Here is a 27,575-nt window from a genome sequence, read left to right as displayed (position 1 = left end):
GGTCCATTTACTGAAGCTAGATTAGTTATTTTTAGAGTCTTCTATCTCCCATATGTACACAGTGTGACAGTAACGCTAATACAAAGGCCACGTGTAAATTTTGTTTGCTAACAAGATTCCAGACCACTAATGAAAGGACATGGGGTTCTTTAGCTAAAAAAACATGGATATCCACCTACACCTTCTTTTGAGTGTGAAAGAATAGCAAAATATATTTCTTTTTTATATGGTTACAAAGAGTATGCTTTTAAATAGTGTAATAGAGTAAGGCAAAGGCTAGCTTCCCTTTGATAAGGTAGAATCATATGGAAAGTTATGCAATGGTTAGCAAGATTATACTCCAGTCAATTTAGTCACATTTCCTCAAGACTAAGAAGGACAAAGGAAGTTCCTTAGAATAAGTATCTTTGTATAACAGGTCTGAATTATACTAGGAAACACTAACCAGATCATCTACTTTGACTTACACTTTCATTAATATTCAGAAATTACCATGGTCAGAACCTCATCAACAGACAAAACCTGAGTGTAGGTGTTTCCAACAGGAGCAAAAGGCCAAAACACCTTCTGCTTGATGAATCACCAACAACTACCTTATTGTTTTAGGTGTAATTGGTATCCCTGCTAAAAATTCAATCCCAAATTCAATGTCTATGAGGAAGAATTTCACCTGTGGCCCCTAAGGAATTATTTGCAACCTCATTTTTACTATTTTTTGAGTGGGGGCAAAGAAAATGGCCAGAATAGATTTTATGGGTTATACTCTAAATGATGGTGATTCTGGCCCTGGCTTACTTCCAAGGTGAATATGATTATGTTCTTCCCTAAAAACAAACAAAACAAAAAACTGATAGGAAGAGTAGACCTCAGGAAACAGGAGACTAAGAAAACATATTAAATATACTCTTAAGATTCATATATACTTTTTTTTCCCCCCCAAACTCACTTCAAATAGCTGGCTGACTCAAGTTTTCCTGATCCCTATGCTGGGCTATGACTGGATTTTTAAAATGAATTTAGCTAAGGAATAGGTATTTACAATATTGGGGAGTATTTTTAAGATTATTATTTTATTTATATTTTCTTCACAGAAATATAAGCAATTTGCAAGCAATTTACAAGTTGAAGGATTTTTGTTTTTACAAAGCATATTGCAAACAGCAACAGATCATCTGAAGCAGTTTTTATAATTTTTTATTTATTCTCAGTCATTTTCTCTCTCTTGTTGGAATACTAGCCTATAATGTTATAAAGGTTTTGACCTTCTTTCTGTACATTAGCTGCTAGACTAGAATTACAAGAGAACGTCTCTCATCTGTGGTAGGACCTATACTTGGTAGAGTGGTACACTTAAAGTCAGCAATCAAATACGGCCAAATGCTACTCTTTCCACTTCTGAGTTAAGGAAATCGAAGCCGGGATGGTGACTAAATGGCTTAATCTGGATTACAAAATCGGTCAATGGACTGAAAGCCATTAGTAGGTGCCAAGACTCTTGATTCAAAACTCAGTCTTTCCACTAAACCACATTACTTTAGATAATTACAGTGTAAAAACTATTGAGAGGGGAAAACAACTGAGGGAAACAGCAGATGTAACTGAATATTTTCAAAATTTTTAATAAGAGCCTAAAATTAGCCAATATATGATGTACAGAGCAATGGTAAAGGTAAATACATAGGTAAACATAAAAGATAGTATGAATGTATTTTTGTTTGTAACTCTTTTATTCTTGCATCTTATTTAAGAAACAACTGCATAAAGCAATGATTATAAAACTGAGTTGATGGGTATATGATGTATAAAGTTGTAACTATGTCAATAATAGCACTTGGAGAAGGAAGGAAATAAAGCTATATGGAATAAAATTTTTGTATACTATTGAAATTCAGTTGGTATTAATCCAAACTTGCTTATTTTAAAATTAATACGGTAACTCTAGGGACTTTCCTGGTGGCCCAGTGGTAAAGAATCTGCCTTACAGGGGCTTCCCTGGTGGAGCAGTGGTTGAGAGTCCGCCTGCCGATGCAGGGGATACGGGTTCGTGCCCTGGTCCAGGAGGATCCCACGTGCCGCGGAGCGGCTGGGCCCGTGAGCCATGGCCGCTGAGCGTGCCTGTCTGGAGCCTGTGCTCCGCAACGGGAGAGGCCACAACAGTGAGAGGCCCGCGTACCACAAAAAAACACAAAACAAACAAAAAAAAAATCTGCCTTACAATGCAAGGGACGTGGGTTCGATCCCTGGTCAGGCAACTAAGATCCCACATGCCGCAGGGCAAATAAGTGCACACGCCACAACTACTGAGCTCACATGCCTCAATTAGGGAGCCCATGTGCCGCAAACTACAGAGCCCACGTGCTCTGGAACTGGCACGCCACAACTACAGAGCCCACACGCCCTGGAGCCTGCGTACCACAACTAGAGAGAAGCCCATGTGCCTCAATGAAGATCCCGCATGCCTCAATGAAGATCCTGCATGTCGCAACTAAGACCTGATGCAGCCAAAAAAATAATAATAATAAAAAATAATAATAAACAAATCTTCTTTTAAAAAAAGATGTTAACTCTAATCCTTAGCATAACCACTAAGAAAAGAACTCAGAAACATATAGTAAAAGAAACAACAAAGGAATTGAAATGATATACCAAAAAATAACTACTTAACAAAAAAGAAAGCAGTAATGGAGGAATAAAATAGACATAAAGCACACAGAAAACAAATAACAAAATGGCAGATGTAAGAACTGTGTTATCAATAATTACCTTAATTGTAAACAGACTAAACACTTCAATCAAAAGGCATAAATTTGCAGAATGGATAAAAAAAATGATTCAACTATATGCTGTTTATAAAAGACAAATTGCATTCAAAAACACAAATAAGTTGAAAGGAAAAGAATGCAAATACACCATACAGAACGGTACTCAAAAGAGAGGTGGAGTGGCTATACTAATACCAGACAAAATAGATTTTAAGGGAATTCCCTGACAGTCTAGTGGTTAGGACTCTGCACTTCCATTGCCGAGGGCTCGGGTTCGATCCCTGATTGAGGAACTAAGATCCCACAAGCCACATAGCCCAAGAAAAAGTAGATTTTAAGACAAAAATTATTACTAGAGGCAAAGAAGGATATATTATAATGATAAAAGGATCAGTCTGTTGGGAAAACATAACTATAAATATATATGCACCTAACAACAAAGTCCCAAAATACATGAAGTAAAAACTAATAAAACTGAAGGGAGACATAGACAGTTCAACAATAATAATTGGTGACTTCACTACTCCACTTTCAATGATGACTAGAACAATCAAACAGATGATCAGTAAGGAAAGAGAAGACTTGAACAATATTATAAACCATCTAGACCTAAGGGACATTCACCCAACTAAAACAGAATGCACATTCTTCTCAAGTATACATGGAAAGAGTACAAAACATGTACACTGAAAACTATAAAATATTACTGAAAGATTAAAGATGAACTAAACAAATGGAAGATATCTCATGTTTATAAATTGGGAAACATTATTGAAATGGCAATACTTCCCAAACTGATGTACATACTCAGTGTAATCTCTATCAAAATCAGAGCTTGTTTATTTTTAAATTTTATATTTTTTTGGCTGCACCACGCTGCTTGTGGGATCTTAGTTCCCCAACCAGGAATTGAACCCGGGCCCCCTGCAGTGGAAGCTCCAAGTCCTAACCACTGGACCACCAGGGAATTCCCATCAGAGCTTGTTTAGACATGGAAGCAACCTAAATGTCCATCGACAGCTGAATGGATAAAGAAGATGTGGTACATATACACAATGGAATATTACTTAGACATAAAAAAAAATGCCATTTGAAGCAACATGGATGGACCTAGAGATTATCATACTAAGTGAAGTAAGTCAGACAGAAAGAAAAATATCGTATGATATCGCCTACATGTAGAATCTAAAAAAGTTATACAAACGAACTTATTTATGAAACAGAAATAGAGTCACAGATGTAGAAGACAAACTTATGGCTACCAGGGGAGAAAAGCAGGGAGGGATAAATTGGGAGATTGGGGTTGACATATACACACTACTATATATAAAGTAGATAACTAATAAGGACCTACTGGACAGCACAGGGAACTCTATTCAATACTCTGTAATGATCTATGTGGGAAAAGAATCTAAAAAGGAGTGGATGGGGACTTCCTTGGTGGTCCAGCGGTTAAGACTTCAAGCTCTCAATGCAGGAGGCCCAGGTTTGATCCCTGGTCAGGGAACTAGATCCCACATGCCACAACTAAGAGCCCACATGCTGCAACTAAATGATCCTGCAGGTCACAACTAAGTCCCAGAGCAGCCAAATAAATAAATATTAAAAAAAAATAAACACAAGGAACTTCCCTGGCAGTGCAGTGGTTAAGAATCCTCCTACCAATGCAGGTGACACGGGTTTGATCCCTGGTCCGGGATGATCCCACATGCCACGGAGCAACTAAGCCCGTGCGCCACAACTACTGAGTTAAAAAAAAATAAACACAAGGAACTTCCCTGGCAGTGCAGTGGTTAAGAATCCGCCTACCAATGCAGGTGACACGGGTTTGATCCCTGGTCCGGGATGATCCCACATGCCACGGAGCAACTAAGCCCGTGCGCCACAACTACTGAGCATCCATGCCACAGTGTGCACCAACTACTGAAGCCTGCGTGCCTAGAGCCCGTGCTCCGCAACAAGAGAAGCCACCACAATGAGAGGCCTGTGCACTGCAACGCAGAGCAGCCCCCACTTGCTGCAACTAGAGAAAGCCCACGCACAGCAACAAACACCCAACACAGTCAAAAATAAAATTAAAAATTAAAAAAATAATAAAGATAAATAAATATCTAAAAAAACATTAAAAAGAGTGGATATATGTATATGTATAAATGATTTACTTTGCTGTACAGGAGAAACTAATACAATATTGTAAATCAACTATACTCCAATAAAAATTTAAAAAATAATAAAAGTCAGACACCAATCTCAAACAAAAAATTCAGAGCTTTTTTTTTTTTTTTTTTTACAATTGACAAGCTGACCTTAAAATTCATATGGAAACGCAAACAACCCAGATAGCCAAAATGATCTTGAAAAAGAACAACATTGGAGACTTCACACTTCATGATTTCAAAACTACAAAGCTACAGTAATCAACTCAGGGTGGTGCTGGAATAAGGACAGAAATTCAGATCAATGAAACATAATTGAGAGTCCAGATAAACCTTTACACTCATGGTAAGTTGATTTTCAACAAAGGTGCCAAGGCGAGTCATGGGGAAATAATAGTCTTTTCAACAAATAGTGCTGAGACAATTGGATATTCATGTGCAAATAAGAATAAAGTTGGACTCCTACCTCACAACATATACAAAAATTAATTTAGAATAGATCATAAACCTAAATGTAAGAGCTTAAATTATAAAACTCTTAGAAGAAAACATAAATGTAAATATCCAAAAACTTGAATTAAGCAATGGTTTCTTAGATTCTGAAAGCATACGTGACAAAAGAAAAAAATAGATAAATTGGACTTCATAAAAATTTTAAACTTTTGTGCTTCAAAAAACACCATCCAGAAACTGAGGGACTTCCCTGGTGGGGTAGTGGTTAAGAATCCACCTGCCAATGCAGGGGACATGGGTTTGAGCCCTGGTCCAGGAAGATCCCATATGCCGCAGAGCAACTCAGCCTGTGCACCACAAATACTGAGCCTGTGCTCTGGAGCCCGAGAGCCACAACTACTGAGCCCATGCACCACAACTACTGAAGCCCACGTGCCTAGAGCCCGTGCTCCGCAACAAGAGAAGCCACTGCTCCGCAACAAGAGAAGCCCCTGCAATGAGAAGCCTGTGCACCGCAATGAAGAGTAGCCCCCACTTGACGCAACTAGAGAAAGCCCGCGCACAGCAACGAAGACCCAATGTAACCAAAAATAAATAAATTTAAAAAAAAATTAACTGAAAAGGTGGGACTTCCCTGGTGGCACAATGGTTAAGAATCTGCCTGCCGGGCTTCCCTGGTGGCACAGTGGTTGAGAGTCCGCCTGCCGATGCAGGGGACGCGGGTTCGTGCCCCGGTCCGGGAAGATCCCACATGCCGCAGAGCGGCTGGGCCCGTAAGCCATGGCTGCTGAGCCTGCGCTCCGCAACAGGAGAGGTCACAATAGTGAGAGGCCCGCATACCGCAAAAAAAAAAAAAAAAAAAAAAGAATCTGCCTGCCAATGCAGGGGTGACGGGTTCGGTACAACTACTGAGCCCAAGAGCCACAACTACTGAAACCCATGTGCCTAGACCCCATGCTCCGCGACTGGAGAAGCCACAGCAATGAGAAGCCCACGCACCGAAACGAAGAGTAGCCCCTGCTCGTTGCAACTAGGGAAAGTCCACACGCAGCAATGAAGACCCAACGCAGCCAAAAAAATAAAAGAAACTGAAAAGGCAACACACAGGATTGGAGACTATATTTGCAAATTATACCTCTGACAAGAGACTTATATCCAGAATATTTAAAAAAATCATAACTCAACAATGAAAAAACGAATAACCCAATCTTAAAATGCATGAAGAATGTGAACAGATTTTTTTCCAAAGAAGGTATATGAAGAGCCAATAAGCACATAAAAAATGCTCAACGTCATTAGTCATTAAGAAAATGCAAATAAAAATCACAATGAGATACTACTTCACACTCACTAGGATGGCTATTATTAAAAAAGACACTTTTGGCTGGAACTGCCATCTTCCAGTCATTCACCAAAATGACAAACACAAATGGAAAGAAGAGAAGCACCTTCTATATGTTCTCTACGTCTTTTTGAAAACATGTTGTTGTTCCTTTGGCCACATACATGCAAACCTACAAAGAAGGTGATATTGTAAACCTCAAGGGAATGGGCACTATTCAAAGAGGAATGCCCCACAAATGTTACCAAGGCAAAACTGGAAGAGTCTACTATGTTACCCAGCATGCTGTTGGCATTGTTGTAAACAAACGAGTTAAGGGCAAGAATCTTGCCAAGAGAATTAACGTATATAATGAATGTATTAAACATTCTTAAGAGCCAAGATAGCTTCCTGAAACATGTGAAGGAAAATAATCAGAAAAAGAAGGAAGCCAAAGACAGTGGTACTTGGATTCAACTAAAGCACCAGCCTGTTTCACCCAGAGAAGCAAACTTTGTAAAAACCAATGGAAAGGAGCCTGAACTGCTGAAACCCATTCCCTATGAATTCACAGCATAAAAGGTATAAAAAAAAAAAAAGCCTCGGGACTGTTATAAAAACCACTGAACTATACACTTTAAAAGCATTAATTGTATATGAATATTTCAATAAAGCTATTAAAAGTATATATATACATATATTTAATGTACACACATGTGTATATACAAAGTTTATATATTTAAATATATACATATGTGTATATATGATATATATGATGCACACATCAGAAAACTGAATATAAAACTAAAGAAAGTGAATAATAAAAAAATCTTGAAATCATCTAATGATGATTTTCAAAGAAAAACTAGTACAGATATCATTTCCGTGAAAGCTTGGTGGTTAATTTCTTTGGTCAAGAAGCTGCCTGCCTTAATCTCTAGATTACCTCAGCATATGTACATTCTCACATTAATAATACATATATACAGTCTGCAGGTATTATCAAGCCATTGGCATTTACCTAGTAAATCAAACATTATTTCCTGGGCTCCAAGTTTATATTAAATTCTGATTTACCTTCCAAGGTGTTTTAGACAAGGATTCAGATAAGCTTTGGCAAATGACCTCAAGGGAAGTAATTTTGGTTTTGAATGACCTAGATGGATTTTTCTGCTAAGGAGCTTTACTTAAATAACTGCTCACCTTTTTAACTCTGCTATGGCAGACACACTGATCTCTGAAAGTATAAGTTTAATCCTTAAGGCTGAAGGAAAGCAGCTAGTTTTCCTAGCTCAGATAATCAAAGTCTGGCCCTCAGACTTCTTTAGTTAGCTGATAAAAAGGATTAAAAGGACTCCCTGAATAACACATGAGTTGGGATGGTGTTGGGTAGATGAATTTTGGACTCTGGTGATGTAAGAAGTCCAAGAAAAGGGCTTAAGACTTGTTTACTGTCATTAATTTCATATTATTTAATATGATCACAATATGTAATGTGTATGATTTTGTGTATGTATATATTTCTATATAGAAAAAAAGGTCATGGAAATGTTATCAAAATGTTAATAATAATGACCTCAAGGTGGTAGGTGATTATTATTGTTTTTTCTTTTTATTCTATTGGACTTCCCAAGTTTTACACTGTATATATGTATTACATTAAAAAAATGTTTTTAATTGCAAAAGTGATTGTAAGAGAAATTAAAACACTAAAAAGAAATATAAAATAAAAATCGAAGTGCTCTCCCTTATTGTCTTTTTTCTGATTCACTTTTCAGAGGAAACCATTTAATAGTTTGATGTATCATTCATTCATTCATTTAGGTCACACTGCACAGCATGCCAGATCTTAGTTCCCCGACCAGGAATCAAACCTTCGCCCCCTGCAGCAGAAGCTCAGATTCTTAACCAGTGGACCACCAGAGAAGTCCCTCTTCCATTATGTTTATTCATATTATAAATAGAATTTAAAAATGGGATCTTAATGTTTATGATTCTGCAACTTTCTATTCTAATTTTAAATATTTTTCATTTTTCTAAGTCAATCTCCTTACATCGGCACAGGTTAAATGAATCTGTGCAGATTTGTTCACTTTGCTATTGATGGGACATGTAGGCAGTTTCCAATATTCAGTAAGTATAAAAATGCTGCAGTAAATATCCCGGTGTATTTATTTTTCTGCACTCATGCTATAATTTCTATATGCTTAATTCCTCAAGGTGTATTTCTTTTTATCATGGTGTGTGTGTGTTGGGGGGGTTCATTTAGCCCAGTGTGAGAGAGAGAGCTTCTGCAGCCAGGCTTTCTGGATTCAAAATCCACCTTTGTTGTTTACCAGCTGTGTGATCTTATAGATTACTTAACTTTTATAGGCCTTCATTTCCCCATCTGTAAAATGGAGACAATAACATTATCTCCCTTGTAGGGTTGTGAGGAGGATTAAATGAGTTAGTAATTACAAAGCACTTAAAAGGGTGCTTACACATAGTAAGCTCTGTATAAGTGTTTGTAAGTTAATTTTTAAAATATCTGTTCCTTTCATTATCCCCTATAATGTTACCTCTTTAATTTATTATATAACAAAAACATAAGAATAAACTTACTTGAACTATTTTGAGTTTTAAAAAACTTAAGTAAATAACTATAGCGATCTCTCCACAGATAAAAGGTTAAATGATGCTGTAACTTAAAATTAAGAAACATTTCCATAAGATTATCTCAAAATGTCAGTATTGCTTCCTTTATCCTCTTAGAACTCCCATATTTTTTTTTTTTTTTTGTGGTATGCGGGCCTCCCTCTGTTGTGGCCGCTCCCGTTGCGGAGCGCGGGCCTCCGTCTGCTGTGGCCTCTCCCGTTGCGGGGCACAGGCTCCGGGCGCGCAGGCCCAGCGGCCATGGCTCACGGGCCCAGCCGCTCCGCGGCATGTGGGATCCTCCCAGACCGGGGCGCGAACCCGGTTCCCCTGCATCGGCAGGCGGACGCGCAACCACTGCGCCACCAGGGAAGCCCTCCCATATATTTTTTAAAAATCATTTTTATTATGAGATTTTCAAATACACACAAAACTACAGACACTAGTATAATGAACCCCCATGTACTTATTACCCAGATTCAATAGTTATCCTCAGTGCATGGCCAATTATGTTTCATCTGTACTTTACCCACTATCCCCTCAAACTATTTTGTGGCAAATCCTAGTTATCATGTCATTTCATCTGTAAATATTTTAGTATGCTTCTCTAAGCAATAAGGACCCTTTTTTTTTCTGGTAATATAACCATTATATCATTATCATACATTAAAAACAATTAACAATAATCCCTTAATAGCAAATATATAGGAGAAACTTCAAATTTATACAATTATTATGTTTTTCCCCAATACACTTTTTAAAATATGTAATAAGAAAATAGAATTCTTTTTTTAAAAATTAATTTATTAATTTATTTTTTTGGCTGCTTTGTATATTCGTTGCTGTGTGTGGGCTTTCTCTAGTTGTGGCGAGCGGGGGCTACTCTTTGTTGCAGTGCGCAGGCTTCTTATTGCAGTAGCTTCTCTTGTTGCAGAGCACAGGCTCTAGGTGCGTGGGCTTCAGTAGTTGTGGCACACAGGCTCAGTAGTTGTGGTATGTGGGCTCTAGATTGCAGGCTCAGTAGTTGTGGCTCAAGGGCTTAGTCACTCTGAGGCATGTGGGATCTTCCTGGACCAGGGATAGAACCCATGTTCCATGCATTGGCAGGTGGATTCTTAACCACTGCGCCACCAGGGAAGTCCCAGAAAATAGACTTCTTTACAGAACTTAGGTTCTTGAAAGTCTTCTATTGAATGAATTTTCATAAATCAGATCCTACTTTTCCTTTAACTAAGTTATAAAGTACTTATTATGCACCTGAGCATGCTAATGAAGAGTAACAACCTTGTTTTTTAGCCTTGGAGAAAGAACAACTAACTAGGAACATAAAACACACAACTTTTACAACTATTATTTGTTTTCTGTCTTCACTACCAAGAGACATATGATGGATAGAGTGAATCTTGTAAAAAATTGTCAAAATTCTAGAATATATTTATAAATACATCATTTTTGAAATCTTTAGAAAAGAAGAATGATTCCTAGAAGACAGCAATACTAAGAATTAGTCATCTCAAGCTAAACTTACTATCTTATTTTTTTAACTTTCAATTTTGAAATAAGTTCAAACACAAAAAAATTGCAAAAAAAAATAAAAAGACTTCCTATACATATCCTTTACCCAACTTCCCCAAATGTTATTATTGGGATGCCATAGTTGAAATAAGTGGATTTCAAGAAGGCAATTGACAATATTTCCTTTAAAATCTTGGATACAAATATGTTCATTCTGTACTACAAGACTCAATTTTGGTTTTCATTTTCTTAGTATTGTCACTTTAAAAAAAAAATTTATTTATTTTTGGCTGCATTGGGTCTTCGATGCTGCGCACACGCTTTTCTCTAGTTGTGGCAAGCGGGGGCTACTCTTCGTTGCGGTGCACGGGCTTCTCATTGCGGTGGCTTCTCTTGTTGCGGAGCACGGGCTCTAGGCACAAGGGCTTCAGTAGTTGTGGCTCACAGGCTCAGTAGTTGTGGCTCGTGGGCTCTAGAGCGCAGGCTCAGTAGTTGTGGCGCACGGGTTTAGTTGCTCCGCAGCATGTGGGATCTTCCCAGACCAGGGCTTGAACCCGTGTACCCTGCATTTGCAGGCGGATTCTTAACCACTGTGCCACCAGGGAAGCCCAGTATTATCACTTTTTTTAAAAAAGTATGTTAAAATTCGTATTGCTAAGAAGGACGTAAGTGAGTCAGGTTATAAATAGTGTTAGGTAAAGTCATAGTTACCTGAACAACTACATCAAGAGAATGTTACTTAATGCATAAAAAACTGCTTGGTGAAAGGTTTGTGACACACCAGTGCCTTTGTTTTGGCCAAGTTCTGTCTAACACCTTTATCTAATCAACTACTAACAAAGAATTTGGAAGGATGGCTGATACATTTCACTACCCAATTGGGTTTCAAAGAGATTGCCACAGGGTGCAGCACTGATGCAGAATCAACAAGACGAAATTTAATAAGTCTAAACATTAAGGACAAAAATATTAACCACTAAATTAAAAGACTGAAGAAAAGCTGGCTTGGCAGTTCAGGTAGCAAGAAGTAAGGGCTTTAGTTTACTGCAGACTCTGTATGAGCCAAAAGAGTGATGTGACTACCACCCTCCCAACCCAATGCAACAGAAGACTGTACTCCTCTGTCCTGGTCTGACCACATTTAAAGCACAGTTTTAGACTTAGGAATAAGTTAAAGAATTTCAGGAGAAACTGGACCATGACCAAGGAGGGTAAAGCTGTTGAAGGAACTAGACTTAACTTTGCCTGGAGAAAAAAGGGTGTGGAATCATGACTGCTGTCTTTAATTGTGGTGACCTGTCCCATGGAAGAGGGAGCAGACCTAGCATGCCATACCAGAGAGCAGAACTAATAATGTAATTAATATTAATAGCTGGCACTTTTGAGTGTTTAATATGTGGTAGGCATTTACATGCATTATCTTGTTTAATATATTTATTCTATGAGGGGTTAGTTTCTATTATTATCTTAGTCTTATAGATTAGGAAAACAAAACTCAGAGAGGCCAAGGCAACATAGATAGTACATCAAAGTAGCTAATGTCCATAATGAATTAATACTTGTAATACATTTAGAAGAGTGTTGATAGTATCATTATAATTATATTTAAATATTATTATTATTGTATTGACTTAGGTCAGTGGTTCTCAGCCTTGGCTACACATTAGAATGACTTTAAAAAATACTGATGTCCGAGGACTTCCTTGGTGGTCCAGTGGGTAAGACTCTGTGCTCCCAATGCAGGGGGCCTGGGTTTGATTCCTGGTCGGGGAACTAGATCCCGCATACATGCCGTAACTAAGATGTCTGCATGCCGCAACAAAGATCCCACAAGCCGCAACTAAGACCCAGTGCAGCCAAAATCAATCAATAAATAAATATTAAAAAAAAAAATACTGATGTCCAGATCCTACCTTCAGAGACCCTGACTGAAGGGGTCTGAGATATGGCCTGATCGTCTGACATTTTAAAAGTTCCCCAGGTGAAGAAAACATCCACAAAGACACATCTGATAAAGACTACTATCAGAACATACAACGAACACTCACAATTCAACAAGAAAATGAACAATATCCTTAAAAAATGGGCAACAGATCTGAACAGACACCTCACCGAAGAAGATATACAGGTAGCAAATAAGTATATGAAAAGATGCTCCACGTCACATGCCATTAGGGAATTGAAAATTAAAACAATAATATGATACCACTACCCACCTATTAGAATGGGCAAAATCCAAAACACTGACAACAGCAAATGCTGATGAGAATGTGGAGCAACAGGAACTCTCATTCACTGCTTATGGAAATGCAAAATGGGGGGAATTCCCTGGAGATCCAGTGGTTAGGACTTGGCTCTCGATCCCTGGTCAGCTACTTTGGAAGACAGTTTGGCAGTTTCTTACAAAAGTAAACATATTCTTGTGGGAGGGAGGGAGAATTAGATGAAGGTAGTCAAAAGGTACAAACTTCCAGTTACAAGAAAAATATGTACTAGGGATGTCATTTATGACATGATAACAATAATTAACACTGCTTAACGTTATAAATGAAAGTTGTTAACAGAGTAAATCCTAAGAGCTCTCATCACAAGGAAAAAATAATTTTTTAATCTATTTCTTTAATGTGGTATCTATATGAGATGACGGATGATCACTAAACCTACTGTGGTAATCATTTCATGACATATGTAAGTCAAATAATTATGTTGTACATCTTAAGCTTATACAGTGCGGTATGTCAATTATATCTCAGTAAAACCGGAAGGAAAAAAACCAAACAAACATATTCTTACCATACAATCCAGAAATTATGGTCCTTAGTATTCATCCAAATGAGTTGAAAACTTATGTCCATATAAAAATTTGTACCTGGATGTTTACAGAAGCTTATTTTTATTGCCAAAACTTGGAAGCATCCAAGATGTCCTTCAGTAGGTAGATGGATAAATAAACTTTGGTACATCCGGACAACAGAATATTATTCAGCCCTAAAAAGAAATGAGTTATTAAGCCATGAAAAGACATGAAAGAACATTAAATGCATATTACTAAGTGAAAGAAACCAACATGAAAAGGCTATATACTATATGATTTCAACTATATAACATTCTGGATAAGGTAAAACAACTGACAAGGTAAAAAGATTAGTGGTTGCTAGGGGCTGGGGTGAATGGGATGAATACATAGAGCACCAGTGATTTTTAGGGCTGTGAAACTATTCTATAATGATGGATACGTGTGATGATATATTTTTCAAAATCCGTAGACTATACAACATCAAGAGTGAACTCTAATGTGAACTATGGACTTTGAGTGATAATGGTGTGTCAACATAGGTTCGTTAATTGTAACAAATGTACTATCCTGTGGGGGATTTTGACAGTTGTGCATGTATAGGGGCAGGAGGTGTATGGGAATTCTCTGTATTTTCTGCTCAACTTTACTGCGAACCTAAACTGCTCTAAAAAATAGTCTATTAGGGCTTCCCTGGTGGCGCAGTGGTTGAGAGTCCGCGGGTTCGTGCCCCAGTCCGGGAAGATCCCACATGCCGCAGAGCGGCTGGGCCCGTGAGCCATGGCCGCTGAGCCTGCGCGGCCGGAGCCTGGGCTCTGCAACGGAGAGGCCACAACAGTGAGAGGCCCGCGTACCGCAAAAAAAAAAATAGTCTATTAAAAAAAAAAGTTCCCCAAGTGACTCTAATGTGCAACTAAGGTTGAAAATTACTGGTCTAGGTTCTTTGCATACGCAATCTCCTTCAACTCTTCTAACGCTCATCTAATTATGTAGCTGTTGTCATCCTTTTTTACATATGAGGAAACTGAGGTTTGGAGGAATCAAATAATTTATCCAAGATCACCCAGGTAGTAAAATGGGAACAGGGTTTCACATATTGGTCGGCCAGTTTCTACCACACCACTTTTTAATAATTGGAGCTAATAGATCAGGGTAAAATGCATTGCCTCATGAAATAATCATTTCCCAACACTGGAAATATCATAGAAAAGGCTGGATAACAAGTCAGGGATGGCAGAGACAAATTACTACATTGTTTTTTTTCAGTATGAGGGAAGACAGAGTAGGTTATCTTTAACATTCCTTCAGACTCTAAGAGCCCGAAGAGTTGAAGGCCTGGGTTTGAGAACGAGACCGGTCCCTGAGGAGCTATGAGACCCTGAGCAAGTCACCTAACTTCTCTGAGCTTTTTCTCTTTTATAAAGATAATACCTATGCTGTTAGATCATTTTTTATATATAATAAAATTATATATGAGGATTAAATAATAATATATGCTAAAGTCTCTTGCTAACTGTAAAGCTTCATAGAAATCAATTTTAACTTTAAGGTGTTTAATCATCCTAAAACCTGGTTTGCATTACAGCACTCCTTTGTTTAAAATGTCCAAAAGCTCCCCATCACCCAAAGAACGACATTGTTCACTCAACATTCAGACTCCTTAGCACAAGACCCTTAGCTAATTGATTCCAATTAACCTCAATGTTCTCTTCCAGCCACTACCTCCACCCTAGGTTCCAGCCAAATTTAATTTCCTACTCTTCCAAAATGACTGATTACATTCTTTCATATTCAGAGCCTCTCAGAAATTGAGGAAAGCCACAGACATCCCCATTTCCAGTTAAAAGCTGAAGAAATGCCCAGACATTTTTTGTAATGTATTTGAAATGTTTACAGCTAACAATGCTTTCGATACATAAAAAACTTAGTGTCATATAATTGTGTTATTCATAGATTTATTTTAACAATTACTTCATTGTAATGCCAATCAGTGGGATAAGAGTTTAAATTTGAATGAACGTCTTCCTTTTTGATCTTGTTGAATGGTTCCGACTGTGTATACATTGAAGATCCTTCATGAAAGTGGGGCCTATACCAAAAGGCAGCCTGTTCCCTCTCCTCCCCCAAGAGGAGTCCTCTCCACATCTCTATGCCTCTCCACATGGTCTTAATGTTTGGCCAGCTCCAAACATAGTTCACACATTATTTTTGAAGCCTTCCAAGATATCATTACCTCCCTGATGGTCCCAGTGTACCTGACAATATTATGTGATAAGTATGATCATGGAGTCAGACACAGCGGATGTGAATACATCTACCTTCCTCTAGACTTTTATGGTTTATTGAAGATGAGGTCTGTGACTTACTCACTGTACCTTACACTGCCTGGAACATAGCAATTCTTTTTTTTTTTTTTTTTTTTTTTTTTTGTGGTATGTGGGCCTCCCTCTGCTGCGGCCTCTTCCGTTGAGGAGCACAGGCTCCGGACGCTCAGGCCCAGCGGCCATGGCTCACGGGCCCAGCCGCAGCCGCTCCGCGGCATGTGGGATCCCCCCAGACCGGGGCGCGAACCCGGCTCCCCTGCATCGGCAGGCGGACGCGCAACCACTGCGCCACCAGGGAAGCCCCATAGCAATTCTTAAAGTTCATTATTCTTAGATTTTGACATCAAGGTGAAATATTAACATGTAAATATATCCTGGTTTCTTGGGACATATATTCAAGTACAGTCAGTTGCCTTCATCTGGGTCTCCTGTTTTCTGCAGGGCTTTATTCCTTTCCTTTAATGCTCTTTTTCCGGGATCTCATTTCAATTAAAAAATGATACAATGATAAAATCACAAAAAAGGTCAGCATTTTTGGATAAGGTTTCTTTAAAGTATACTACAGCCATTAATTTTCCAGGTAGGAAGTGGGTGGTATAAATAGAGATGGTGAGGGAATAAAGGAAACTATACTTTTATATAATTATTTAAATTCTGATCTATCTTTAAAAAAAGTATTTTAAAGATTTCCTCTCCATTCTTTTTTTTTTTTTTTATTTTTTTATTCTGCCGTACGCAGGCCTCCCTCTGCTGCGGCCTCTCCCGTTGCGGAGCACAGGCTCTGGACGCGCAGGTTCAGCGGCCATGGCTCACGGGCCCAGCCGCTCTGCGACATGCAACATGTGGGATCTTCCCGGACCAGGGCATGAACCCGTGTCCCCTGCATCGGCAGGCGGACTCTCAACCACTGCGCCACCAGGGAAGCCCTCTTCTCCATTCTGATTGCCAAAAACTAGGCCCTTTCTCTCTCTCCACTACTGGTGGATTTTAGCAATCTCCTAGTTAATCTCCTTGTCTAGGTAGCTCCTTTTAGCCATTCTGGACACTCTTGCCCTATACATCTTTGTAAGACTTTTATAATTTTTCCAGTCAATGTTCTAGTCCAGAACTTGTTAGTTTCCTCAGCCTAAATTCTGCACCCCACACATTTAAGTCCCTGCTTACTTTAGCTCCTATCTTCTATATCATTGCTTAATGCTGGTTTTTGCTTAGGGCACAGGTCCTCTTTCCTTTGTTTCAGAACAGATCAGGCTTTGCCTGTATTCTTACTCCTCCCTTGAAGTGTTCACATTCTACCCATTCTTCAAGTCCAAAAGGAATGCCACTTCCTCCTTGAAGATTTTCCTGGCAGCTCCAAGTCACATTCATAGCTCCCAAATAATTATTCTCATGTGCTGTACTTGGGACAAGATAGTGGAATCCTCCACTCTTTTCTCTTAATTTGACCTACTAACAGGAAACCTGGGAACCCTTACCTGCTACAATGGGACACGTACCTATAGTTTTCTGAGGTGCAAATCTGTAATTTCCAAAATACTAATTCTTCAAGCATATGTAGCAGCTTCTCTGATTGCTTAAAAGAACACGACTCAAATACTATCACGTAATACTCATTTTCGTTCAAAAGACGAAAAAGTGATAGTACAGTGGGTGTACGGGGCATGGGTTTACTTATCTCACAAACCAATGGATTCATTTCTTGATTAAAAAAAAGCTATATTCACATTTCCAATTAATTACATCCTAAATGTCTCCAAGCCCATGCCATAAGCAGGCATATTTTGTTTTCAACGCGTGTGAAATAAAACGTTTGAAGGTAATAATAATGGACATATTGAAGACTACAATGCAGAGGAAGAACTCAAAAGCACACTCGAGGAGCTGCTTCTACTGGGGACGCCACTGGGCCTGATTCACGCTTTTGGCAGCCGCAGTGCTCGCATCTGTACAATGGAGAGGATACTCATATTTACCTCCTAGGGTGGTGGTGAAAGTTTTTCTTTCTGGTGAACTGCCGGGCGGTTTGCCTACCGAAGGGAGGCGCTTTTCTTCCCCCGACGCACTTCCGTGCGCGAGGAGGGATGACCAGCCGAGAGGAGGGGAAGCTCGTGGCGGAGGTCGCCTGGGCCGCAGCTTTGACGGGCAGCGTCGGGGCCTTCAGCAGGAGAACGGCAAGTGTGTACACACCGTGCAAAACACGCTAAGCGTGCGTGCACCCGTGTGCGCGGGGTGCTGGGAGTGCGCTCGGATTGACAGCGAAGCGTGAAGGCGCAGGGCGTAGGACAGAAAAGCGACAGCCAACGAGGCCGAAGGAGTCCGAGGCCCCGGTAGCGGCGACGACGCGTCCGGTCGCCCGGCGCTCCGGCTAGGCGCCCCAGCGCTGTGTGCCGACTGGTCTCCGCAGCGCCCCACGTGGCGGCCGGCAGGGTCGAGCGGGGAGAGCATATTTGCTCCGCCTCCGCGGTGCATGGTTGCCCTCCGCAGTTTCCCCGCCCGGCTCTCACCCGACCCTCCACCCATCCCCCTCCCGGATCGCGATGGACGCTGCATCCCCCAGCCGCCGCCGCCGGCAGCACCGCGCGGGGCTCTGAGCTGCAGGGCCTGAGGAGACGCGTGCCGGAGACGGGACGTGAGCTGGCGGCCGCCGGTCTGGGGAACCTCTCGCTTCCCTGTCACCAGGTCCCGGCGGAGGAAGGGGAGGGACGAGACGCGGCTTTTCCTGTGCCGCCTGCCCGGCTCGACCTGCGCGGCCTGCAGCTTCCTGGGAACTCGAGGGCCGCGGCCGGGCCTTCCTCTGCCCGCGGCCTGCTTGGAGCTGGACCGGGGCGGTTTGGGACGACAGGCCCGGGTAAGAGCTTGAGGGAACGGGAGGCGGGAGCGCCTCGGGTGGTCGGAAAGGCCAGGCGTGGTGCCGGCATCAGGGATGCAGGGCGGCGGGCCGGGAGCGAGACCCCGGACCCTGGTGAGGTCGGCGGGGCTACCGCCGACTCACCCGCTTAGCCCCTTTGTTCCCCTCCCCCGGCCCTGCCCGCGGCGGGACCCGGCTTCTCCGAGCCGGAGCCCATGGCTGGCCCCCCTTGTCCTTGAGAAGGGTTCGCCGCCCGGCGGGGCCAGGGACGTCCCGCCGGGCCTCGGAGTTACGGGCGCCGCTCACGGGAGACCCATCGCCCTGCCCGCCCCGGCGGCCTCCTCTCAGGCAGAGAGGCTTGCTGCTCCTCCTCCAAAACTTCCCCTCCTCCTCGACACAGGTACCTAACTTAGCCGGGTTTGGTGCCGGAAAACCAGAGCGCGGTGCCTGCGCCTCCCGGTGCGGAGTCGGCTGGGCCCGGAGTGTTGGGTCATCCCTGCAGATCGCCGCCGTTGGGTGCCCACCGGGACCTGCCGCTGGATTTATACACCTGCAGCTGCGTTACATGGGACCCAAAGCTGTCCTTCCGTCAGGGCGCTTACGAGCTTTTCTAATGCTTATTGGGGCTGCTTCTCCGATGTTGTTGCTGCTGTCGTTGTTGTTTTTAACTTACTACCCCATTCTGTGGGGCTGGGGAAGGAGGACCGTAGATTGGCCTATGTTCTGATCCGTAACGTGTTAGTCCATTGCACTTACTTTTAGCATTTCTTTTTAAACTTTTAAGAACAGTTGTCAAGACTGCCAAAATTCCTAATCAAGTCTCTATTCGTAGATAGATCTTGTATCTAATTATCATTTGTATTTGGACATCTTAAGAAGAGCAGTAAATAAATTGAGAAGTCAGCAGAATTTATGAAATTGGAGGTAATTTTAAAGTAGAAACTTAATTTGGGGGGGGGGAAATCGGATCAAAGTGCTTAGTCTCCTTAAAATACTGAATCTAACCCTTATCAGAAGATCGGTTTTGGGTGGAGGAAGGGGAAAGAAGTTTGCTGGAAAAAAAAAAGAACCTTTTTAGTAAGGTGTTGTTTGCCTTTTGGCGCAGACGTTAGTGATAAGCAGCAGTGGGATCCGAAGCTTGTTTGATTGTCTTTGACAAAGACGGCTCTGGTTTCCAGTTAAGCAGCAACCTAATCAGCTTATACTCTTGTGCAAAACTGGTTTTTATTTAGTACAATGTATGAAGTTAAACCCGAGGAATAAGGAAAGTTGAAAAACTGCATTAAGCGCTCTATCGAAACATACTTATGAGTCTTTTCTAATTCCTAGGAGGACACCACGAAAATTTGGCTCTAGCCGATGTAAAAGGAAAAAATTTTAAACCCACGCTGATCAGTCCTGGACATTTAGAGGGCTTTTTGCCTTTACTTTTAAAATTTGAGCAAAGAAGCTTTTAAAAAACCATGGCAGACGTGGATCCAGATACATTGCTGGAGTGGCTACAGATGGGACAGGGAGATGAAAGGGACATGCAACTAATAGCCCTTGAACAGCTATGCATGCTGCTTTTGATGTCTGACAACGTGGATCGTTGTTTTGAAACGTAAGTAACATCCCTTCATCATCTTCCTTTGGGGTTGCTTTAGGGACATCTACATAACATGTTTTCAACCATTTGCTGATTTCAGTTTGTGTAGAATTTTGTTTAGTGAGTTTTAAAACTATCTTTTAAAAAGTTCTTGCAGTTTTCCGTTTACACTTTTCTGAGAAATAAAAATTGGTAGGTGACCTAACTCCAGTAATGATCATTGTGATGACACAAATGCATGTTTATTGAATGAATAGGAATTAGTAGGGAATACTGATTTTAACCCATAGCTTGATTGATTCAGTTTAAAACATGTTATGGGCTGGGAGAATACAAATTCTTCTTTACAGGTGGCTATTTCTGTATCAAGTAATTGGCTTAAATTGACATGAAAATGCAGATGATAATGAACATATGTTCCCAACTGCCCTTTCTTCATTGGTATTAAGTCTTAGGACACTGTACCTTTTTGGGGGGATGGGGGGGTGGGGCAGTGACACATGGCTTGCGGGATCTTAGTTCCCCCACCAGGGACTGAACCCAGGCTACTGCAGTGAAAGTGCTGAGTCCTAACCACTGGACCTTCAGGGAATTCCCTGTATTTTGTTAAGCAAATCATTGCTTTGTAAATTTCAGTTTGGAGAGGGTATAAATTGGATGTTAACCATATAGCATACTTTTCGGAATAATAGAAACAGAGTTTGATGTTTGGAGAGTTTAAGCAGTTTTATTCAGAGGTTGTGTAGAATTTGTGCAAAAATGTAAAGGAATCAGTACTAGACTGGCCATTAATGCCATGTTTTTCCTCTTATGTGATACTTGCCCAGTTAGATTAACTGTTCTTCTGAATGCTGAACACGTTTGGTTTTCATTGTTTATTTTACATTTATATTTACAATTTTGAATTCCGGTGATAAGTAAATGAAAACTCAGATGCTTCTATATTTGTTCTAATGCCGTTTTGAAGTAATTAGTAGAAAATGTTTGAGATGTTGACATAAAATTTGGTATAATTATCTTAATTTCTTTGAGGTGAGAATAAAGTCTGAATTACTAAATTGACAAAGCATTTTTAATCGTCTTCATTTTTGAATGATTAATGAAGATGAATTAATAAATGAATAGTTAGTAATTCTTAGTTGTAAATCCCATTGAGACAGTATTATTATGATAAAAATCCTTATGAACAAAGTTCGCAAATCACAGTCTGTTAGTGACTCCTTTATTTCAAGTAGTTATTGTTATTGGCAAACTTTGAGAACATAATAATTTTGCTGCTCTGTTAACACTTGTTTTGGTCAGATTCATAGAAAAGTGAAATAGGTTTTTGAACATTCATAGATTTCATTAGAGGGTTTTCACTGACCTGAGAATTACTTTTGGTATTTTAAAAAGTAAGTCATACCTACCAGTCAAATCAACTATCGTGTCTTCCATTAAGTAGTAATATATAGTAGAGGTATTTGTAATGGCATTTTTTAGAAGTTTTATTATATTGAAACAATTTTAAAGGAAATTTTAATTTATTTTTAAAATTTTTTACTTTATAAATTTATTTATTTATTTATTTATTTTATTTTTGGCTGCGTTGGGTCTTCGTTGCTGTGCATGGGCTTTCTCTGGTTGTGGCGAGCGGGGGCTACTCTTTGTCGCATGGAGGTACCATGGATGATTCAGGTTACAGTGGATGATGATGCCGTTCAGTGAGAGAGAACACTGGAAGAGGACCATGTTTTTGTTTTTTGTTTTTGGTTTCTTTTGGCCACGCCTCATGGCTTGTGGGATCTTAGTTCCCCAACCAGGGATTGAACCTGGGCCCCTGAAGTGAAAGCACCAAGTCCTAACCACTGGACTGCCAAGGAACTCCCATGTTTTGAGGGGCTGAGATCATGAGTGTGGTTGTGGCTAGATTCTCATACCTGCTTTGCATTTATTGTGTTGCATTATGTTGTTTTGACTGAAGTATATGAAAAAAACCCATCCGCCCCATAGATGTAGCTGGAAAAGGGAGGAATGTTGTAATCATTTTTTGTGTGTAATTATGGATATTCTGCTTTGATATCATACCTAAACTGGGGGGGGAGTGATAGGTTTTTTTTTTTTAATTAATTTTTATTGGAGTATAGTTGCTTGACAATGTTGTGTTAGTTTCTGCTGTACAGTCAGCTATACGTCCCCTCCTTTTTGGATTTCCTTCCCATTTGGGTCACCACAGGGCATTGAGTAGAGTTCCCTGTGCTATATAGTAGTTTTTCATTAGTTATCTATTTTATGCATAGTAGTGTATAGGCAAGTGATAGTTTCTGAAGGGTTAGTTATAACGTGGGTTCTGAAATATCAGTGAACTTGTCATACTCTTGTACATTAAAATCTATTGGTCTCTCTGGTACTTTAAGTGGGTTTTTTTTTTTTTTTAATATTAGTAGTGTATAGGCAAGTGATAGTTTCTGAAGGGTTAGTTATAACGTGGGTTCTGAAATATCAGTGAACTTGTCATACTCTTGTACATTAAAATCTGTTGGTCTCTCTGGTACTTTAAGTGGGTTTTTTTTTTTTTTAATATTTATTCTTTTGGCTGCGCCGGGTCTTAGTTGTGGCACGCAGGATCTTTAGTTGCGGCATGTGAGATCTAGTTCCCTGACCAGGGATTGAACCCAGGCCCCCTGAATTGGGAGCATGGAGCCTTAGCCACTGGACTACCAGGAAAGTCCCTGAGTAGGTTTTTTTAAACCCATGTTTAAGTTTGAAAGGTCATGCACTGGTCATGTGAAAAGTATTGGTCTACTGAGTTATACAGATATTCCTAATGTTGCCATATGTCATTCTACAGTATCACAAACTCGCATTTGTTATTATGACTACTAATCTCATCAGAAAGGTCTTTAAATATTGGAACGCTCTGTCAAGCTCCTGGTGGCAGGTACAAGTTGTGATTTTTGCTTGAAAGCTTGAATGTTATCATTGGCAACAAATACTGTCAGTTGTTTTTCCTTGAAGTTAAAGGCTTACTTGATTAATTTTTGAGAAAATGTTTGCCAGATATCCAAGTCTGAATAACCACAATTTGCCTGAAGTTCTTTCAGGTAAAAATGATGTTGCATGAAAAAAAGTGGCTAGTTCAGCTCTCCAACAGTCGTACAAGTACTCTTCCTATGCAGAAGTGCTTTATGCTTACTTTCTATTTCCTTAAGTAGGATATTAAAAGATACGTATTCAAGGGTTGAGGTTTAGTAAAATAAATAATTTTCCCCCCCATGCTAGAGCTTGGCAGTGAAGAATACCATACCATTACTAGTGGTACAGTTTAGTGCCGCTGCCTTGATTCATGCTAAAGCACCAGCAGTTTTATCCACCATTCTTTTGCATCATTAGTGGCTTCAACACAGGGAAGAGAGTGATTAAAGAAGAAAAAGAACAATTATGTTGAATACTGGTGAGAGGTCAAGTAGGGTGAAGACTAAAAGGTGTCCTTTGGATTTAGCAACATTCGCAAGATCATTGATCTTTTTTTAAAAAAAATAAATTTATTTGTTTTATTTATTTATTTTTGGCTGCGTTGGGTCTTCATTGCTGCACGCAGGCTTTCTCTAGTTGCGGTGAGCAGGGGCCACTCTTTATTGCAGTGTGCGGGCTTCTCATTGCGGTGGCTTCTCTTGTTGCAGAGCACAGGCTCAGTACTTGTGGTGTACAGGCTTAGTTGCTCTGCGGCATGTGGGATCTTCCCAGACCAGGGCTTGAACCCGTGTCCCCTGCATCGGCAGGTGGATTCTTAACCACTGTTCCACCAGGGAAGTCCCAAGATCATTGATCTTAATGAGAGCTGAGTGGAGTGGCTTGAGGGCCAGATTTGAATGAGTTGAAGAAAGAAATGGAGACAGGGAGTGTGGAAAAATTTTTGAGAAGTTGTATTGGAATGGGAGTGTGGGGCTTTTTCTTTTAGAGGTCAAAGAGTTAGGAGAGAGAATGGATAATTCATAGTATAAGGATTCTGAGAAACTGGGAGTAATGTGCATAATGTGAATCACCTGGGGACCTTATTAGCATTGCAAATTCTGATTCAGTTGGTATGGCGTGGTGCCTGATATTCTGCATTCCTAGTATGCTCTCAGATAATGCTGAAGTTGTTGGTTGGAAAATCCCACCTTGAGTATCAAAGCTCTGGTCCACTGGTGGAGAGATAGATTTAAGGTAGTGTTTCTTGTTGTAACACAGGAAAGAGGGAGATGTTTTAGGTTTGATGGTAAAAAGTTGAAGGGATTTCTGTCTGATGATGTCTGTTTTCTCCCTGAAGTAGGAGATTGAAGAGAATGGTAATATCTAGGATTGGTATGGGAGGTGATTATGTTCATGCAGTGGTAGTGGCTTCATAGCAGATATCCCCACCTATAAGCTAACTATACGCAGAGTTACAGTCTTAAAATATTTTTATGGTCTTTTTTTCCCCAGCTTTATTGAGGTATAATTGACTATAGTCTAAAAATACTGATTTGACTGTATTATTCCTCTTTACAAAATCTTTTGTGTTCTTTACCTAGTGAATGAAATTTAAATGCCTTCAAAGACCTCTGCTGCATCTCATGCATACATACTACTATTACTTTTGTTTTTCCATTGCTAAGCATACTGCTGGTGTACAGTAGCTAATATCCAGATATTGAACAAATTGAAGAAATTCTTTATATTGTGCCTGTTTTCCATAGTCCTTAAAATGCTTATGGAAAGTACTTTTGGAGTCAAACTGGTTGAGGAGTCTGCTGGAGGAAGAGCATCGTGTTCTTCTCTATAGGAGAAACAGTGATCGCATCAATATGTATTGATGTTTTCTCTACCCACTTCAATTAATGTACCTGCCTTTTCCATATTTTCTTCTACCCAGTGGCAGAGTAATAGGGAAGTGAAATTACTTTTTTTAATCAGTCCTGCAGCCGAGCCTTCCCTGCACAGAGAATGTTCATTGTATCAAACACATATAATCCTGAAAAGTTAGATAAGTGAATTTCTGTAAACAGAGCAGCTGTATATGTGCTTTTCAGTGGACAGCAGAGAGAAGTGCTGGAAGATGAGAAGCATGCTCTGTCAGTGCTCTAGGGGGCTCATAGATAATGAGCTTCAGTGAGCTTTCATTTTGTTTTCAAAGTGTCTCTCACCTTAAAAATGTAAAAAACAAAACACTCTTCTAGTTTACAGCAATATATATGTATACTTTGCATAGTACTTGTTGACCGTGTCGTTAGATCTTTTAATGCCTCAGAGCCCAGCACTGTCATTCTCATCTTTGTATCCTACCCCCAACACTTAGCACAGTGCTTGGCACCAAAAGGCATTCAGTAAGGGACTTCCCTGGCGGTCCAGTAGTTAAGACTCCAGGCTTCCACTGCAGGGGACACAGTAGGTTCCATCCCTGGTTGGAGAACTAAGATCCCACATGCCGCAGAGTGCGGCCAAAAAAAAAACCAAAACCAGGGCTTCCCTGGTGGTGCGGTGGTTGAGAGTCTGCCTGCTGATGCAGGGGACACGGGTTTGTGCCCCGGTCCGGGAAGATCCCACATGCCGCGGAGTGGCTGGGCCCGTGAGCCATGGCCCTTGAGCCTGCGCGTCCGGAGCCTGTGCTCCGTGACGAGAGAGGCCACAACAGTGAGAGACCCGCGTACCGCAAAACAAACAAACAAAAAAAACAAAACGAAACAAACAAAACAAAAGGCATTCAATAAATATTTGTTGAACGAATTGTCAGTTTTGTGTGTGTATTTTAATTGGAGAAAAACAAGTCTACATATTGGAATTTGACTTACCCCTTTTTTCTTTGAGAGGGAAGGCTGTAATTTTTAACTGTATGCCAAGAGTTATTGTAAGTTAAGCAATACAGAGTCAAGGCTGGGGGCAGGGGCAAGAATGGAATAAAAGATAAAATGGATCAAAAGATGTTATTTATTATCTTCAAGAAACAAAATTTATTAATCTTTTACAGTTAAAATTTTTAGTTTTTTTTTTTTTTTTTTTTTTTAGTAAATGAAGTGCTCAATTTAGGGACTATATTCAGTAAAATATCGCCACTATAGATAACTTCCTTTATCTAAACAAAGTTAAATTTCTTTATATTGTAAATCTTCTGAAATCTTGGTCCAAGTCATATAGTCTGGAAAAAGCATATGGTAGTAATAGTATAGAAACGATTACAGTTCCTAAGGGAAATTCTTTCTCTTTGTAACCTCATGAAACTTTTTTTGCTCTTGTTTTAAGTTACTTATCTCTGCTTCCATAAGGGAAAGATTCTTTCATCATTGCAGGTAGCATTTTGGAAACTATTACTTCAGTTGGATTCATCTGAACATTCTACTAAATCTCATTTGTGTGGTTGACTGATCTGACAGTAGTTCTGTAGAGATTGAGTGATCTTAAAGTTTCCTAATTAGGACACCTTTGGGTCTATAAATGGTATTATAGTATAGTACTGGGTTTAATATGTAAAAATAATTTCTACCTATGATGTAAGAGGTAAATATTTAGCAAGTTTAAAAGTTTTAATAACCCTTTAATTGTGATGCATCTATTTGTGCCTTAGATGTGTTCTTTTAGCACTATTCAGGGAGGACAGTGATTATTGTATGTGTGCTATTTAATTTTGTCTTAAATTTATTTAAATTACATATGGATTTTGGCAAACGCATACAGTTGTGTAACTACCACCACAACTGAAATTCAGAACAGTTCCATCATTCCCCAAAATTCTTTAGAGTTCTCCCTTTGAAGTTAAACCCTCCCCCAACCCCAGTGCCTGGCAACCAGTGGTCTTTTCTCTGTTGCTATAGTTTTGACTTTTCCAGAATGTCATATAAATGGAATCATATATACAGTGTGTAGCCTTTTGAGTTTTCTTATAGTATATTACATTTGAGAGTCATCTATGTGTGTATAACAGTGCTGTCTCTTTAATTGCTAAGTAGTATTTCATTTTATGGATGTACTGCAGATGGTTTATCCATTCACCTCTTGAAAGACATTTGGGTTTTTCTAGTTTTGGTGATTATAACCAAAGTTGCTATAAACATTAGCATGCAGATTTCTGTGTAAGTTTGAGTTTTTATTTCTTCTGCAGTTCTTTCTTTCTTTTTTTTTTTTTTTTTCCTGTGGTACGCGGGCCTCTCACTGTTGTGGCCTCTCCCGTTGCGGAGCACAGGCT

At 40.0% G+C, this 27,575-nt stretch overlaps 2 protein-coding genes and 1 pseudogene across 7 annotated transcripts in view; 2 read left to right on the top strand and 1 right to left on the bottom strand.

Annotated features, from left to right (window-relative positions):
- Positions 1 to 19,488, bottom strand: part of LOC102983646 (translation initiation factor IF-2-like) — a 62,898-nt gene extending 43,410 nt beyond the window's left edge. The window contains exons 1-4 of the mRNA XM_055088480.1: positions 19,481 to 19,488; positions 18,941 to 19,363; positions 17,933 to 18,840; positions 13,711 to 13,829 (exon numbers count right to left, since the gene is read on the bottom strand). Coding sequence (XP_054944455.1) covers positions 18,117 to 18,840; positions 18,941 to 19,363; positions 19,481 to 19,488 — 1,155 coding nt within the window. The 3' untranslated portion in view covers positions 13,711 to 13,829; positions 17,933 to 18,116. The remainder of the gene's footprint in view (positions 1 to 13,710; positions 13,830 to 17,932; positions 18,841 to 18,940; positions 19,364 to 19,480) is intronic.
- Positions 6,785 to 7,271, top strand: LOC114487135 (60S ribosomal protein L21-like; annotated as a pseudogene).
- HECTD1 (HECT domain E3 ubiquitin protein ligase 1) overlaps positions 18,643 to 27,575 on the top strand; it is a 94,077-nt gene continuing 85,144 nt past the window's right edge. For 2 of the 6 annotated variants that reach the window (XM_024134161.3, XM_024134158.3), the window contains exons 1-2: positions 18,644 to 18,807; positions 20,137 to 20,410. In XM_024134161.3, coding sequence (XP_023989929.1) covers positions 20,271 to 20,410 — 140 coding nt within the window. In that variant the 5' untranslated portion in view covers positions 18,644 to 18,807; positions 20,137 to 20,270. Of the gene's footprint in view, positions 18,808 to 19,630; positions 19,732 to 20,136; positions 20,411 to 27,575 lie in introns of those variants that run through there. The other 4 variants (XM_028495670.2, XM_024134167.3, XM_028495671.2 and 1 more) reach the window with 4 other exon arrangements.

Source organism: Physeter macrocephalus, chromosome 11 (assembly GCF_002837175.3).
Source record: "Physeter macrocephalus isolate SW-GA chromosome 11, ASM283717v5, whole genome shotgun sequence".
In the NCBI taxonomy this organism is placed as follows: Eukaryota; Metazoa; Chordata; class Mammalia; order Artiodactyla; family Physeteridae; genus Physeter; species Physeter macrocephalus.
Note: the sequence above shows the minus strand (reverse complement) of the source record. Positions and strands in the feature narration are given on the sequence as shown.